The sequence below is a fragment of the Ambystoma mexicanum genome, chromosome 11 (genome assembly GCF_040938575.1).
Source record: "Ambystoma mexicanum isolate Mex_15411 chromosome 11, UKY_AmexF1_1, whole genome shotgun sequence".
NCBI classification, from domain to species: Eukaryota; Metazoa; Chordata; class Amphibia; order Caudata; family Ambystomatidae; genus Ambystoma; species Ambystoma mexicanum.
In genome coordinates this window covers 450575135-450592061 of record NC_090934.1, presented here as the reverse complement: position 1 = coordinate 450592061, position 16927 = coordinate 450575135, and the positions used below count along the sequence as shown (strand labels likewise).

Below are 16927 nucleotides of genomic sequence, written 5' to 3'. Positions count from 1 at the left end.
TGGAGTTTACTGATTACAGATTGGTTGGCACCTAGGTAGAAGCTGTTGCAATAGTCTAGCTTAGATTGTATGAGAGTTCTAGCTAGCGTGAGGCAGCTATTAGTCTGCAGGCTCTAATTAATTTCCCTGTGCAAGCGGTAGCTGAGGCGGTCGAGTGGAGTTGTTTAGTGAGATTAATATTGGCATCGAGATAAAAGCCGAGGGTTTTCACATTTTTAGCGACAGGGATAGTGTTGCCATCGATGATGATGTTGGAGTAGTCTGAGCTCAGTTTTTGTAGGTTATTAGGTGATCCAACAAGGAGCAGTTCAGTCTTCTCGTCATTCAGGCAGAGGCCATGTGTGGCCATCCAAGCCTGAATGACGGAGAAGATTTCGTTGATCCTAGTGACATCAGCATTGTAGTTGCCAGAGATGGTGATGAGTATCTGGGTGTCATCCGCGTAGTTTGTGTAGGTGACACCCAGATGGTCCAGTTTGTCAAAAAGAGGCTTTGTAAAGATATTGGGCCTCATTACAACCCAGGCGGTAAGTTCCCTACTTTACCACCATGGTGTAAATTCCGTTTATACCATGGTGGATGGCGGATTTACCGCCCCATTCCAAGGTGAGTGGGTCGGTAAATCCCCATTCCCCATTTACCCTTCCCCATTCCCATTTTTGCCCCATAGGGCATAATGGGAGTGGGGAAGGCGCTAATTACGGCACCGTAAATTACGGTGCCGTAATTAGCACCAAGGCGGGTTAGCGCCTTGCATTTTAACGCCTGCTAAAAGCAGGCGTTAAAATGGTAATCAGGCGTTAAGGGTTAACGGCGGCGACGGCGCCGTTAAACCCTTAACTCCTGGGTTGTAATGAGGCCCATTGTATAGAGTGGGGGAAACACATGAGCCTTGTGGGACACCACAGGTGATGGGGATGAGGTCTGCTGCTGTCACAGAGGAAAAAACCCTCATGGTTCCGTTGGCCAAGAAGGACTGTATCCACGTGACCGCAGAGGAGGAGAAATGGGCAGCAGAGGAGAGGTGGTTACCGAGTATTTTAGGTCGACCAGGTCGAAGGCTGCTGAGAGGTCTACGAGAAGTAGGATGGCAGCCTTACCCTTATCTTTAATGTCATCAATCTGACTTTTGAGGTCAACAAGGGCGGTTTCTGTTCCATGTTGAGGTCGAAAGCCAGATTGACGCAATCCTAGTAATTGGTTGAACTCTAAGTAATCCTGAATTTGCAGGTAAGCAACTCTGTCAAGGATTTTTATCAGGAAGGGAACAGTGGTGATAGACCTGTAATTAGTAGGAATGGCTGGGTCCAGGGGCTGTTTTTTTAGAAGAGGGAGGACCCATGATTGTTTCAAATTGTTGGGTACTGAGTTGGTGGAGAATGATAGATTTATTAGCTTGGAGATGAATGGGGAGAGGTCTCTTTCTGCATCTTTGATAACCTTTGCAGTTTGAGGGTTTGAGGGAGGTTATGATTTTTTGGACTTCTGGTATAGTGACCTTTTTGAATGTGAAGCCAGGGTTGGTGTTAGGGGTAGTGGGTAAGCTAGGGGTAGGGGAGTTACTACTGGAAAGTTGTAGTCTTTTGTTCTCAGTTTTCATTTGCAGGCCAGTGATTTTATTAGTAAGGGCTTCTTGGATGCTCGTGCACCATGGTTGGTCTTTCACGGACATGTCCGTCGGTGGGTTAGGGTTTTCTAACTCCTTCATGATAGTTAAGAGTTCTTTAGCACTGGAGCCTGCATTATTTATTCTTACATTGTAGGCTTCCTTCTTAGTGCAGATTATTTATTTTTTATAAAGGGAGGAGGCATTTGTAAGATTGATTTTATTTTCCACTGATGGAGTCGTTTTCCATAGGGTTTCCATCTTCTTTTTTTTATTTCTGAGTATTTTGAGTTCAGGTGTGTACCAGGAGTTAAGATGGGCTCTGTGTTTACCTTTACGTAATTTTAGTGGGGCAACGGCGTCAATGGCTTTGGTCATGGCGTCATTGTAGGTGTCTACTTGTAAGTTAAGGTCCGAAGTGTCGGGGATCGTATTTAGGATGGCAGAACCAGTGGAGTGAGGGCTTCCGCGGTAATGTTACACTTGTTTCTGGTCAGACATGCTGGTGCAGGGGGGCACTGTTTGTGGTTCGGGTTGTTAATGCGAATGTCAAATGATAAGAGGAGATGGTCAGTCCATACAAAAGGTTGGGGGTCTTTGCAGATGATGTTGCAGTTGTGGGCAGTGAGCCACATCGCGAGTTGGGAGGTAGCCCTTAAATGTGGAGGTAATGGTATTAACGCCGTATTTGAGGGCTGGCCCTATCACGAGTCTAGCTTATTTACCCCCAGCTCTGAGCTGGGTGTAAATTTGCCATAGAAATGCCCATTTCCGGTGCAATTCCCACCAGCGGTATTACCGTCCGGTAATTCCCCCTGAAAATTCCCCATTGGGTCCTATGGACCCAAGGGGTGATGGGGATTAACAGTTAGCGCCCAACCCGTGATCTAATACTGCCAGACCGATGGGCGCTAACACTAATATAGTTGGGATCAGGCCCATACAATGGTGCTGAAGCAAGTGAATAGTTATAAAGACAGCATGACAAGAAGATCCAGCAACCCGAAGAGAGTCAATATGCTTCAATAAATAGAGAGAGTGGAAACGAGGACTGAGGGTGGAGACAATGTGTCAAGGTCTAGGAGGGAGATAGATAGATAAGAGAGCAGGGGAACAATGGGAAGGGAAGGGAATGGGGATTTCCAATAAAGGAGAGTGGCATGACCTTTGGAGTGTATTCTGAATGATGAATATGTAGGGGATAAGTGCAGGTTGTGCTCAGTAAGCCTTTCTGTGGTGTCAAATATATCCGTATGTGATGTTAAATAGGTTGACTTGTGCTTACTCTGTTAATTGATGCGTGTGTGCTGAAGAAAAAATTGCTCTCGTCAGGACGGGAATATGGTTTCAAGCAACAAATTTGAATATTCATAAAAATGAGGTTAGACTGCGGATAAGAGGTTTGGGCCTAACATATGACACCACAATGCACTTAATAGTGCTGAAGCTTGGAGTATTTTCAGCTAATTATAAATCTCTGCATAATTTTACATTTTTACATTTTAGATGTTTTCAGCAGATGACCTTTTGGTTTCTGGCTTACCAGGGAGCGGGTGAGAGGGCAGGTTCACAGAACATTTTCCTCAATTGAACATTTAGCTCAATGGGGCCAATTCACAAAATACATTTGGCATAGATTTGGTGATGTACAAAGCAACCTTTGAATTGTACAGTTGTAATTCTCTGCATGCAATTCTCCTGATTCCCAGAAGGCACTTGCTTGCAGGGGGAGAGGTTGGTTGCATGTGCCAGGCACCATCAGCTAGACACCTTCATGCATGTTCAGTGAGTGTATTTTCAGTGAGGGACTTGAAATGAGCCATGCTTGCAAATGCACATTGACACTTTCCCCCCTGTTTCAGGTGCAGCAATGCAAAAACAATGTGTCAGTATGGGCACCATACTCAACAAACTGCAGTGAAAACGCCCTCGGCACCAGGACATGAACCGATCAGAATATGATGAACCCTGGGATCCCCCCACCGCCAAGTACTGTTGGGTCAACCAGACCCTCTGAACAATATTTTAAGAATTATTTTTGGTATTGAATTAAGAGAATTATTTGTGAAGATAGAAGCTCACAAAGAAATGGAGGATGCCATTGCCATCCTTCATTTAATGTGGTTTGGGAACCAACCAGACGGCCAAGCCGGATGCCATTTGAGCTGTTTGCCCCACTTAACCAGTTGAGAGTACTTCAGTAGTATTCACTGGTGATACAGGTATGTCACCATATTACATATTTGATGATTCATAAGCATGGTGCATGCTGACACAGATTCAGCCCCGATGATGGACATTGTCAGAAATGCACTGGTAGGCTGTGTTTTCAATCTGTGTCCTTGCTGTGCTTTTGAATTAAATGATTGAATCATCATGGATATTATGTGGGATTTATTCTTTTTGACTAAATGTTCACAAAGAATTCTCTTAATGCAATACCAGGAACAATTCTTAAAATATTGTTTAAGGGATCTGGTTGATCCATTGGTGAGCACACGGTACTAGGGGACCATCTCCAGGTTCATCATTTTCAGTGGAGACTCAGCCATCATTGCGCTTTCCCCTTCAGCTGACCTACTCTGGGGTAGAACATGCTCTATGAAGAACAGCCGGATGGCCTGCTGCATCTCTGAGCCCATCCCTTTGTGAAGCATGGATGCCGGTGCACAGCCCTCTCCGTGAAAACGCGGCAAGCAGACCGTTCCAGTGTTTTTAGGCAATTATGTCTACAATTAAGAATTATTCATAGAAAATATTTTTTATAGACTGATTATGAAATAGAGACCAACTGTAATCATTGTTAAAGACATAGGGCCTCATTACACGGATGGCGGTAAGGGTTTAAAATACCGGTACCGGTAAATCCTTACCGACTTACTACGAGGTCCCTTTGCGGGTTGGGGAATTTAACGCCTGCTTTTTGCAGGCGGTAAAAACCAACCCGCAAAGGGACCCGGGAGCTAATTACGGTACCGTAATTAGCGCCTTCCCCATTCCCATATAGCCCTATGGGGCAAAAATGGGAATGGGGAAGGGCAATGGTGGAAGGGGGAATTACCGCCCCGCCAACCTTGGAATAGGGCGGTAATTCCCCTTTCCACCAAGGCGGTGCCGGTATTTTACCGGCATGAACCATGGCGCTAATAGCGCCATGGTTCACCGCCATCCGTGTAATGAGGCCCATAGTAAACTGTTGCGAAAAAGTAATATCAGATTGATTTACTTACAGATTTACTACATATATGCTTAATTCCTGATCCCTACTTTGTAAAACTACAAAGTTTCATGACTGTGTTATCAATTTGCACCAAGACCAATGTTTTCTTTCTTACTCCAACTTTTCAATGGGTTGCATCTGCAACGAATCACATTTGCTGGCAAACTGTATTGCAGCAATTCATTTGAATTAAACTGAAGCCAGAAATGCCTGCAGTAAATTATACCAGTCGCTGTGAAGCACCCAATGTTTTGTGTATTTTGAAATCTTCCCAAAACATGCATCTATAGAGCTGGACTTTCACTTTAGGCACAAATGTAGATTTTTACTTATACACATGTATGTCATATGGGGACTGATTACAAAAGCGTTTTTCAATGGGAACATCGCACTGAAAAAACTCTTTGTAAATCAGGCCCAAGGTTGGGTACACAAAAGATATTTTTGTCGCCCACACTGCCACTCCTTGGAGCTCATTACGAGTATGGGGGTGCAGGAAAAAACAGTGGTAATGCAGCAGCAATCCTGTTACCACTGCATTACCAGATCTCCGTTCAACAACTTTGGTGGTTAGGTGGAAGTTTTTCCTCCTGCAAAATGCTGGAGGTAAATCCTCCACCGAACCTCCAAAAATAGCAAAAACCAGGAAAGTACTTCCATCAGAAATTCGGCCAAAATCTCCATGGAGTCCTATAGACTCCAGAAATGGGGACTTACACTCTGGGAACAAGTCGCAGTGACAGTAATTCTGTACAGCAGTATTTTGTCAGATTTACCACTGAAATACTGCCAAACTTGGAACAAGTCCCAATGTCTTCTACCGCCTTCACCAATGTAGAAAAAAATCTGAAATTACCTATAATCTTCTTGGCACAATAATGTGAGCAACGCAAAGGGAGGGTAGTTGATGGTTCCTAATCAGACACATTTGATTCTACATTTGCTAGCTATGGCTAACACTATTCACAATGAGTGGTTTGGTTTTTTGTGAGAAATGAGCAGGTCACTGTATGCAAAAAGGTGCCACCATTTTTCTTGGGCACTTTGCTCCAGCACAAAGAAAGCACTGATCAAAGGTGCCCGACTTTAATGTATTAAAGTGTCTGAGACACCCACATGGGTGTTTCGAGCACTTTACACAATTAGAGGCATGCTTTTAGAGGGTCTAGGATCATGAAATATCAAACAAAGAAAACATTGTTTCTTATCCTGTTTTAGAGATACAACTGCTAGTTGGACAGCAGTGATTCTTTCGGCTGCCCCCCTGGTTAAAAACGATTGCAGAGAAGGGTAAAAAAAAATGCATCAAGCATCCCCTCTGTGCCTCTTCCAAATGCTTTCTATTGTTATGAATTTTAAAGTGCAGTCTGTTTGTGAATCATAAAAACGTCCCCTTATACCACATGGGTTGTATGCATTCCAATAGACTGGATTAATCGGAATGCATGCATCTGTGATGTGCACATTCAGAAGACATTTGTGAATATTCACATCATTTCATACTCAATTGAAGACAGTGGCACAGTGCATTCCTTTGTTTGTGTCACAAAAACATTTGTGAGCTGGTCACTAGACGTAATCTCCATAATAGTTCTTCTGTTTCACAATTTATTTGACTAATATGTCCAACCATACATTACTTCATACTCTGATTTTTGCAGATCAACGTCCTAAAGGAATTTATCTGCAAATTAAATGCTGTGAAGATATACATTGAGATGCAACTTGTTATTTGCCTCTTACAGGTACTCCTAGATTTCAGTGTTGGTGCCCTGTCCACCTTAACGTGTATCTCCGAGTCCATCAAAGTGTATGATGGGAGCAGCACATTTTCACCCGTTTTATTGGACAGGACCTGTGCCTCTGGACAGCTCCCCTCAGTGGTGTCTTCTGGGAATTCAATGCTGGTGCAGTTCAACAACAGAGGGCCAATCCTTCCCCTCGGCTTCAGTCCTCGCTACAGCACAGGTACGTCTGAACCCTCTTCGGTGCCATCCATGCCATGCCACCCATGGAGCTTCACAGTGTTAATGTTTATCTTTTAGGATTGTGCTTTCTATATCTCATACCCCATGATTCCTCAGCAGAGAAGTACTATGCATAATTATTGAAAATACCTAATAGTATTGCTTTCACTTTTAAGCTTTTGTTTCTATTTAACCCATATTTGCTACCTGTTGTTTTAGGCATAGATATTTAACCCATATTTGCTGCCTGTTGTTTTAGGCATAGATTTAGTAAAGACCATGACATTGAGAAAACATTTAAATTCTGTACAACGTGGAGAAGGATGAGAGAAAAAATTCTAAAACATTGAATAACAAGCACTGAAATTGAAAACTAAGTGATAGTCCCTGAGATTGATTGGTGAGGGCAGGATACATTATCGCCACCTGCCAGTGAAAACTACTAGGATTAACTGTTAAGAGTGAGAAGGAGACCTTGCCACCTCTCAGTGAAGGTGTTTGGGTAAAGTGGGTGTGGTCGCACTATCTCCTCTTTTGTGTGAAAATCTCTGGGATTGAATGAAAAGAGTAAGAAGTATTTATTTCATAATTCATGGCAGCCTGCAATATCTGTATACAAACCTACAAATAATGTTCTTGTTACAGGCTAGTTGTGACATCACAACTGACCTGAAATAAGAAAATTACATCACAATTGCTCTGTAATCAGTTATCACGCTTCGTTTTGATGTCACTATGCCTCCTTGAGCCAGCAGAGAGAATGCCAGCACATATATGAAGCACATTATTAAAGCCTTGAAAAGCTTTTTCACATTCCTTGCTGAATGAGCAATTTTCTGTGACACATGTCAGCCAGTAATTGACAAAGAACTGTTTATGGTAGAATGTTTAATTTAAGGACTGTTGTAGTTTTACTCATGTGAACAAGACACTTCATGTTATTACTTAATTTAAAGCACAAAATTAACATTTTGTCACTTCCTTTATTAAACTGCTTGAACTATTTTTCTGCAGCACATTAGGAGCTGCATTTTTGCTTTTTTAAATCCAAACAGATTCTATATTGATTATATCAACAAATAGAAAATCTCTTACATTATATTAAGCAAGAGATAAGGTGTTAAATGGAATGACAGTGTGTGGTCATGTATTATAAGAAATAGAATATCTCCCAACATACATATGAAGGATATTGCAAGACGCCTTAGAGTTCTGTGACCTTTAATGTATGGTAGGGGTAGATCATTCCATATTTTTTCCTTCAGTGACAAAAGTGTACTGCAGATTGCCTCAGAACTCACCAATACAAATTACAAAAGTAATCCAAAAAGGAGTGTACACCAAGCAAGTAGTAACATAATTTATTCTGGGCCCAGGCACAGCTGGGAAAGCAAAATTCACACAGAATGCGGAACAGAACTGCATGAACGGTGCTGTCGAAGATACGCCCCTAAGAAAAGAGCTTGTATAATCATACAAACTAATTAGCATCAAACCACATTGAAACATTTGGTTAGTCCTTCATGTGAGGCTAGTTGGTAGAGCTATGTCATTCCCCTATAGTGGGACATACATTATCCTGAAATGATTGGGTCCTGCAAACCTTGCCACACCACCCTCGACCACTTCTGTGACGTCAAAACCGCTAATTCCCACATCTTAGTGGCAAACATTGAGACATTTGAGATGACCAGCGGATCTTCATTCATCTGGTGCCGGTCATCTCCATCCATTTCTCATGGGAATACAATTGATCATGACACTGGAGGAGCTGTGAGCCATTGACAAGTTACCATTTCAATGTTGCATTTTAGGAACTCTTCAAACCTCTTTGCAGATACACATGTGCAAAGGGGCAATTTGAAGCTGCCATGGGACATTTTAAAACCATCAGCAAACCAGTTTCATAAATAATATGCCAAATTATAAAATGGTTGTGCATTTGCTGCCTTTCTGCGGGACCCATGAGCTTCGCTTCTTGAAGTTGAAATGATCAAAGGCTTTTAATTTCTTACCCTATGATCCTGGTAATGTATAATTTGCAATGTGTTGCCAGCCTCTCAGGCTACTAAACAAGTTATTATAATGTGAATTTGTTTCTAGTGAAAAGCATGCTCTGAGGCTTATTTAAAGCATTTTCCAGACTAGTACATAGAACTGTGTGGCTATCAATGAAGCCCTCTCCCATCTTAGTGGGCTAATCCCACAGCTGATATGTTTGTGACTTTATACCACACTAAACTTGCATTTTTACCACATTATCTGCCATTTTATTGATCCATCAATAACTAACTCTTTTCCTTCTCCCAGTCCCCACTCTGCTGCTTTCTTTTTAGGGATCCATATTCTTTTTAGTCTACTCATGTCACCTCCATCTTCTTCCTAGTCTTCCAATGGTCCCTCTATCAGTACACGCCCCTACCCATCCTTTTTGATTGATTGATATTTTATTTCTATCGCGCTCGTACACAAGTGTTTCAGATTGCGACAAGGCAAGGGAGGGGAACAGGGGAGAACAAACAGCAATCTTACTAGGCCCAGTGACATTGAGAACGTGCAAGTGCATGAGAGAAGGGGGAGAGGAAAAGTGCATGGAAGGGGGGAGAGGTGGAAAGAGATGAATAACAATAAATAAATAATAAAGGCGACAAACAGTGGTAATGCAGCCAGCAATTTGCAAGTGGTAGGTTTAAGGCAGCAGACAGGGTAGGTCCGATAAGTGCAGGAAGAAAAAGGGGGGCTGTATGGGTACAGATACAGACCCCAGTGCAAGGGGTGGCCCGGAGGCAGTGCGGGAGATTGACGGGATGAGCAGGTGCCTGGGCCCAAAAGACAGAGGGTGGCAAGGTGCACAGTGCCAAGAGAGAACAGATCAGCAGAGGAGAGGGGGAGCGAAGGCAGAAGAAGAGAGGAGGGTCTTGAGGTGCTTCCGGAACCGGAGATGGTTCTCCTCAAGTTTTAGAGTGGCAGGGAGGCTGTTCCAGAGGGAGGCCCCAGCCGAAGACAGAGATCTACCCCCGGCTCGTTTCTTAGAAAAACGACTGACCCTGAGTGAGTTGGAGGTAGAGGAGTGAAGAGCTCGAGAGGGGAGGTATTTGCCACATGAAATCCAATAGGCATCATAATTCTCTATATCTCCTGGTGGTATTGTAACCCAGTCAACTTCATCATACATTTTTCACCCTTAGTTTGTTATTGGGCTTATTTTTATCATTTACCCTGTCAACATTCAGGGGCAACATAAACTGTCCCTTTGTTACAGAGTCTCAAAATAGTTTTTCCAATGCAGAAGGTGACGAGCAAGAGGACCAATGTGGGGACAGTAACTTGAAATACTTCTGAGAGCCAAGCAGGCACCCATGCTAAAAGGGTGTCCAGCCAATTGTTCGATTGCACTCCATTAGCTTTGTTTGTCATCTTCTCATGGAGTATCTGTATTTCATTGATGGCTGCACCCAATGTTCCATTTGATGCCTCTCCATCGGACCCTATGGTACAACAGCTGCTCCCTATCTTGGCACAAACTCCTCCCTCTATGGAAGTGAGAAGGTCCAACATGTACCTATTCTAGAGTGTCAACAAATGTAGTGCCCTCAGCTCTTCCTTTACTGTGTTTAGGCCATTTGCTGTTGAATTGGCCAGACTGGTGTAACTCGTACCTGGTGAGTTGTAGCCACTTGCCATTAGCTGCAGTTTGCACACCTGGAAGCAGTAAAGAAATGAAAAAAGTGGCTTCCTTGAAAAATAGTTGAAACTCAGCAGGAATTGCTGCTAGATTTTCTATACTTTTCTCAGATCAATAGGTATTTGCTCTCCTTTTTCTGTTTAGCACTCCTTGCATTGTTTGCTCCTTGATTTGCTGCACCACTTTTTCTGTTTGCAGTACCCTTTGGGTGCACTACAACAATCCTGACCTCCTGGCAATAGCAACCTAACCTTTGGTATAAGTCTGTATTACACAGGTTGGTAGTGTGGACGAGTAGCCAGGCTTATCTCAAGAGGGGCTAATGTGAGCTGTAGGGGAGTTAGACAGAGATTCACAGTGACAAGTATTCAAGTAAACACTTACGCACAGGGTTTCTTAATAAAACGATTATTAATTTATTTACTAGTCAGTTAATGAAAGCCATCTTCAGGAGGGAACACTGTAAAACACCACACAAATACACTTCACAGATACACACTCTTAACTTTCTAAATCAGCAAATACCCATTCGGAATGGCATACAAGCACTACCTACACCCATAGGTGACTTCAATAGCTAGGGTGCTGTTGACATTAATATATCACTGTTTGTATTAAGAATGCTCTCAGAGGAAGTGTCAAAGAAAAGAGGGGTTAGAATAAAGCAAATATCCACACAGTTATTCTCAATTAGGTAAGTACTTTCAATAACCCCCTAATGCAAAGTTAGTGAACCCTTTCTTGGGAGGAAGGCAGAAAATACTTAAACAGAGGAGAGAAAAGTCATTCAGGGAGGCAGGCCAGCCAATGTTAAATTAGCAAAAGTTAGGTGAACTGAAGCACTTCTTGCAGGTAAGTAGAAAGTCTTTCCCAATGTTTTAAAAGTCTTGTAGGATAGAAGAAAATCAAAGTAGGGCCACACACTGATTAGGCTTATGAGGTAAAGAAGCTGGCAGCAACTATACAAATGCAACCAAGCAAGTCTCCAACGAGGACAAGTGCTTACACAACAAGAGGTAAGTTCTCTTTGACTGTACAGTACCTTTAGGTTAAAGAATAAGTGCAGCAGATGGCTTCTGTTCCTGTGCAGCTCTGCAGATCTCGTTGTTCCTGGACCTTTGTCTTTGGGACAAGAGGGAGGATGCCTGGGGACTCCTGCACTACAATGGGATGGTCACTGCTCGCAACAGGCTATCTTCAAACAAGTGGCTGTTGTTTCAGCTCCTTGCATCTACTGCAAATAGCACCACCGCGGTTCCTGGCTGTTGAGATGGGCTTTCCTTGCTTCTTGCGTCCAACACTCTGTTGAGGGTGCTCAGTCTCGGCCAGTCCTGCTTCCTAGGAGTCCGGAGGATCTTCCTGGAGCGCTTGGCCAACTTAAAAGCAATGCACACGAACTGGCTTTCCTCTCCATGGCGATCCTGTTCCAGCAGTGACTGCAGTGGATACTCGACTAGCGTTGAGAGGATGTCCAGGTGGCTTACTTTGGAGTTGATTGATCCCACCAACTCAAAGGGAGACGTCATCCCTGCAGGAGATTCTCTGTTGATACAAATTTGGAGTTTCAGCACAGCAGCAGGGCTTCACCGGGCACACCAACTGTCCAGGAGTTGCAACAGGTGTCTTCTTCGAGTTCTTCTTCAGATTCCTTCATCCAGTGGTCGACTCTGCCTTCAAAGCCAATAAAAACTTGCATTTTATGCAGCTTGCTTCCATTCATTCCAGCGTAGCTGTCAGTCACCCAGCAGGGTGGCTGTCCTTACCGGAGAGCAAGCCAGCCAATCACCTAAGAGTGCATTCCTGTCTCCTAGGAGACTAATCACATGGAGTTTCGAGCACCTCCCTCGCTTCCTGCCCTGCCAGACACCCTGGAGCCAGAAGCGGGTTTCACTCGTGAATCCCGGCAAAGACAAAATGAACAAAGGGACCAAACCTGGTTTGACGTGCAGAGTAAATCTCAAGAAGGACCAATCCACAAGGCAATGGCAAAAAAAGAAGACCGGGCCATTTTGACAGAAATGGCTCCCATGGGTGCTTTACCGTGGCTGCGAACGCAGCCCGCAGTAAAATCCCATAATGGTAGTAAAAATTAAACCACTGCCACCAACCATTCTGTATGGAAAGGATAACATAAAATTGTTACATGAGAAACTAGACAGAGGGGATACTAAGTAACCACTCCAGCACCCTATTGTAAGATAATATGTGCTGGGTCTTGAAAGTTACAAAGGTAAGTAAAGTCAATTTCACTTTACTGCTCTTGGAAACAGTAGTTTATCCAAAAGAAGGTATTTAAACCTTGAGGAAATCTGGAAGACTTATACGTTACTGAGGAAAAAGTTAATGAGAGCTAGTGTATGCTCCCCATCATGTTGCGCTCTGCCCCTCTTCTCCGGGGGAGCTAGTGCTCTTGTACCTGCACACATTAGTGAGATGAACCCATCCTCAGCGACCTTCAACCTTGGTGTTGAGTATATCAATGTATGTGGACCAGTAAAATGTTCTTCTTTCCACTTTCTGATGCGTTTTTTTTTTATAAACAAATCTTCTCTCCTGGATAGAGAAGTGATGCTTGCGGTAATTCCCTTGCCTGCTCGCTACTGTTTATTTCACCTGCTTGCTCTATCCATACTCTTGAATTTGTCTGTTCGGATATATAGGCAAGCAATCTTGTAAGTTCTGTGAGGTACATATGAAACTCCTCCCCTAAGATGTGAGAAGAGTTAGCATCAGAAATGGTACGTGCCAGTGAAATAGGCGCATGCATTCTCTGACCAGTAACAATTTCCTAGCTTAGCAAAGCACTCTTTAAGAAAGCCATTCATTTTCTCAGTCCTACCATTGGCCTGTGGGCAGTTAATGGTACAAGTAGATGTTGCCATATTCCCAGAAGGGCACTTATTTCCTCAATCAAATCATTTGCAAAATGCTGATCATTGTCGGAGCAAATTTCGTCTGGGATCCCCCACCTCGGATATACTTCTCTCACTAAAAATGTTGCCACTGATCAGGAGTCATTACGGGCACAGGGACCAGCCTCAAGTCAACGTGAAAACGGACACACTACAGTAAGCATGTGTCTATAAGAGGTACATCTATCTTGCATATCGATATAGTTGATATGGAAGTGCCGGAAGTGCCTTTCCAGCCACAGTAATGTTCCTGGTATCACTATTAAAGTGTGACAAGACATTTTTTTTTTAACAAATTATACAATTTTTCACAAATTCAGACACACATTCATGTAAATTTGGCAAAAACCAATCCTCGCTTATCCCTCTGGCCACATGCTCTTTGGATATGCGGGCAGGGTAGTGAAGCTGTTCCAGAGCCACATTCAACAGCTTTCTTGGCATTACAACCTTGCCGGTGCTGTCTTGCCGCCAAATCAAATCTGTTGAAGACAGACAGCACCACCTTTTCTTCAAAAGCTCTTTCTCATCATTCAGTGCTTCTCCCTGTAATTCTATTAGTCTGCACTATTGGAGTTGCATTGAAGCCATCTGGTGGTGCATTTGGTTCTTTAGTTGTTTTCATCAATGCTATTAGTGGTATTTCTTTCTTCTCCCCAGAGAACAGCACATGTGATCCTTCTGGCAAATATGCTGCTTCTTTTGCTGCTCTGTCTGCCCTTTCATTGCCCAATGAAATAAAATAAAATATTTCCCCCCAGTATGGGTCATACACTTTATTATTGCCAATTCTACTGGGTGTGGTAGCATTTCTAATAATTTACTCAGAAATGCTGAATGTTGTACCTAGTGCCATCACTTATCCTGAACCCTCGACCATCTGTCTGTCTTTATATCTGCCAGAAGCATGGAACCTGTTCTGATGAACATCCGTGAAGACCTGCTCTCCTACCTTGACTCTAACATCCCTTCTGTCCTCATCCTACTCGATCTCTATTCTGCCTTTCGACACAGTCAACCATACCATCCTGCTCAACCGTCTCTGTGACAACCTGGGTATCACTGATCAGGATCTGGCCTGGCTGACTTCTTTCCTCTCTGATTGACCCTCCCAGGTCTAACTTGGGTCTGTCCTTTACTCTATCTCCCTCTCTACCTGCAGTGTTCCCTAGGGTTCTAACCTCTCAAACTGATTCTTCAACCAATACCTGGCAACTCTCGCCTTTCACATTAATGCTCTCTGCTCTAATTTTCACTGCTATGCGGATGACACTCATCTCATTTTGAGGCTTCCCTCGGCCACCTCTTCTCCTTCTATCATCTCTGATTGCCTGTCTGCTATTCAGGAGTGGTGTGTTTAATGATCTCTGCCTTAATACCAGCAAGGCAGAGAACCTCCTCATTGGCACACCTTCACCCTCCTTTCCTGTCACTCTCTGGCTGGCCTCCCTTCACCCTCCTCCTACCCCCACCTGCGAGGCTAAGAACCTTGGGGTCATCTTTGACTCCACGCTTTGTTTTTCTGCCCACATCTCTGATGTCTCTAAAAAGTCAATCTTCCAACTGCACCTCCTCAGAGGTATTCTGCCTTCCCTCTCCTTCCCCCAGAAGTTCACTGTCTCTCAAGCCCTCGTTCTCTCTAGGTTGGATTATTGCGACAGCCTCTTTCTAAATCTACCTGCTTCTGCTCTTCACACTTTGCAACTCATCCAGAACTGACTGCGAGACTTGTCCTTGGCCTCAAGCCCTGGGATTGTATCTCTCCAGCCCTGAAATCTCTTCATTGGCTCCCAGTGGCTACAAGGATTCAATTCAAGACCCTTTCCATTGTCCACAAGGCTTTCTGGGGCCTGGGTCTAAAATACCTTCAACCCTCCCTCCGTAAATACCTTCCCTCTTGAGCTCTTCACTCCTCCACCTCCAACTCCCTCAGGGTCAGTCATTCTCAAAGAAACAAGCTGGGGGTAGATCTCTGTCTTTGGCTGGGACTTCCCTCTAGAACAGACTCCCTTCCACTCTGAAACTTGAGGAGAACCATCTCCGATTCCGGAAGCACTTCAAGACCTTCCTCTTTACTTCTGCCTTCCCTCCTCCTCTTCCCTGCTGATCTGTTCTGCTTCAGCATCATGCACCTGGTTACCCTCTGATTTTGGGCCCAGGTTCTTTCCCACCCTGCCACGCACCGGCACTGCCTCCTGGCAACCCTTGCACTTGGGTCTGTATCTGTAACCCTACAGTCCCTCCCTTGTTCTGCACTTATCAGTCTGTGCCTTAAACCTAACACTTGCCACTTGCTGGCTGCACTACCACTTGTTTTTCAATCCTTTGCTCAGCACTTTCCACTTCTCCCCCCTGCACTTTCCCCCTTCCCTCTCCCCTGCACTTGCGCATTCTCAATGTCACTGGACCTAGTAAGATCATTGTTTTTGTTCTCCCTTGTTCCGCTCTGTTGCCTCGTCGCGCTCTGAAAGACTTGTGTATGAGCGAAATACAAATAAAATATCAATATCCTTTCCCATCTTGCTAGTCATCAATGTACTGGAGATGTTACGTACGCAGAATCTGAAAATATATTTACCACCTGTCCTTCTGAGAGATCGCCATATTCTATGGTGATGTAGATTCCTGTATGATACCTTTCTGCCATAAGGGCTGCAGTGCCTCATCTGCTTCTCGTAAAAGGGGGTATTTCTACACTCACTGCAGCAGTGCTCCCTCCTTTATCTTAACGTGCACTGCTCCTGCTGCCCCCTTAAATATTCCCACCTCATGGGGTCCTTTGGTCCATAAATTCTTTGGAAAATCCTCCTGTGTGTTTTATGTCTCTTATTTCACCAATTGTGTCATCTGGGGCACTGCTCTTTCCTTTATCTGTACTGGACAGGGCATGCTCAACTGAAACACTATCTCCACCTTCTCTTCATCTTTTGTAGCAAACAAATCTGTGGCTGTTACTCCTGTCAGTGTTAGTATAGGATCGATGCATAGTATTGATCACCACGCCATGTTATTGTCATCTGTAGCAACCAGTATAACCATATCTTTTCTCACTACTACTTCCTCTAGGTATAGCAGTATGTGTATGTGTGTGTGTGCCTGGTGTGATGGTTGAGGGGCACCATGTTCTGAATACAAATTCATTTGACAGTCCCAAGACCTTTGCCTGTTTTCCTTGGACCCATCCTAGCAGTACTTGCACTCCATGGAAGAACATCTCTGTGTGCGTGGGTATCCCTCTCAAAGTTCTGTGTGCATAGTAAGCTTCTATCAACACTGCCTCTCTGGCTGGTACATCCAAGGTGTGGTGCATACCATCCCTTTCTATGAAAATTAAGCTGTGGCATTCAATTTGTTTAACAAATCTCTTCCTAATATATTAATAGGTGTGTCTTTTTAATACAATTATGACACTACGATATGTTGCGTCCCTATTGTCAGTGGTCAATCATTTGCTAGAAGAACCGCTTAGATGGTCCCCCGAAAAGACTTGCATGTCCAATTTTTTGTTGGATAATGGGACCCTCCTTCTTTTATACA

The 16927-nt window shown here is 43.8% G+C and overlaps 1 protein-coding gene across 1 annotated transcript in view; it reads left to right on the top strand.

The window, feature by feature from the left end:
- The window catches only part of LOC138503502 (tolloid-like protein 2), a 186946-nt gene that overhangs the window by 156220 nt on the left and 13799 nt on the right, over positions 1 to 16927 (top strand). Inside the window, exon 20 of the mRNA XM_069623284.1 lies at positions 6572 to 6794. Within this exon, the coding sequence (XP_069479385.1) occupies positions 6572 to 6794 (223 nt within the window). The remainder of the gene's footprint in view (positions 1 to 6571; positions 6795 to 16927) is intronic.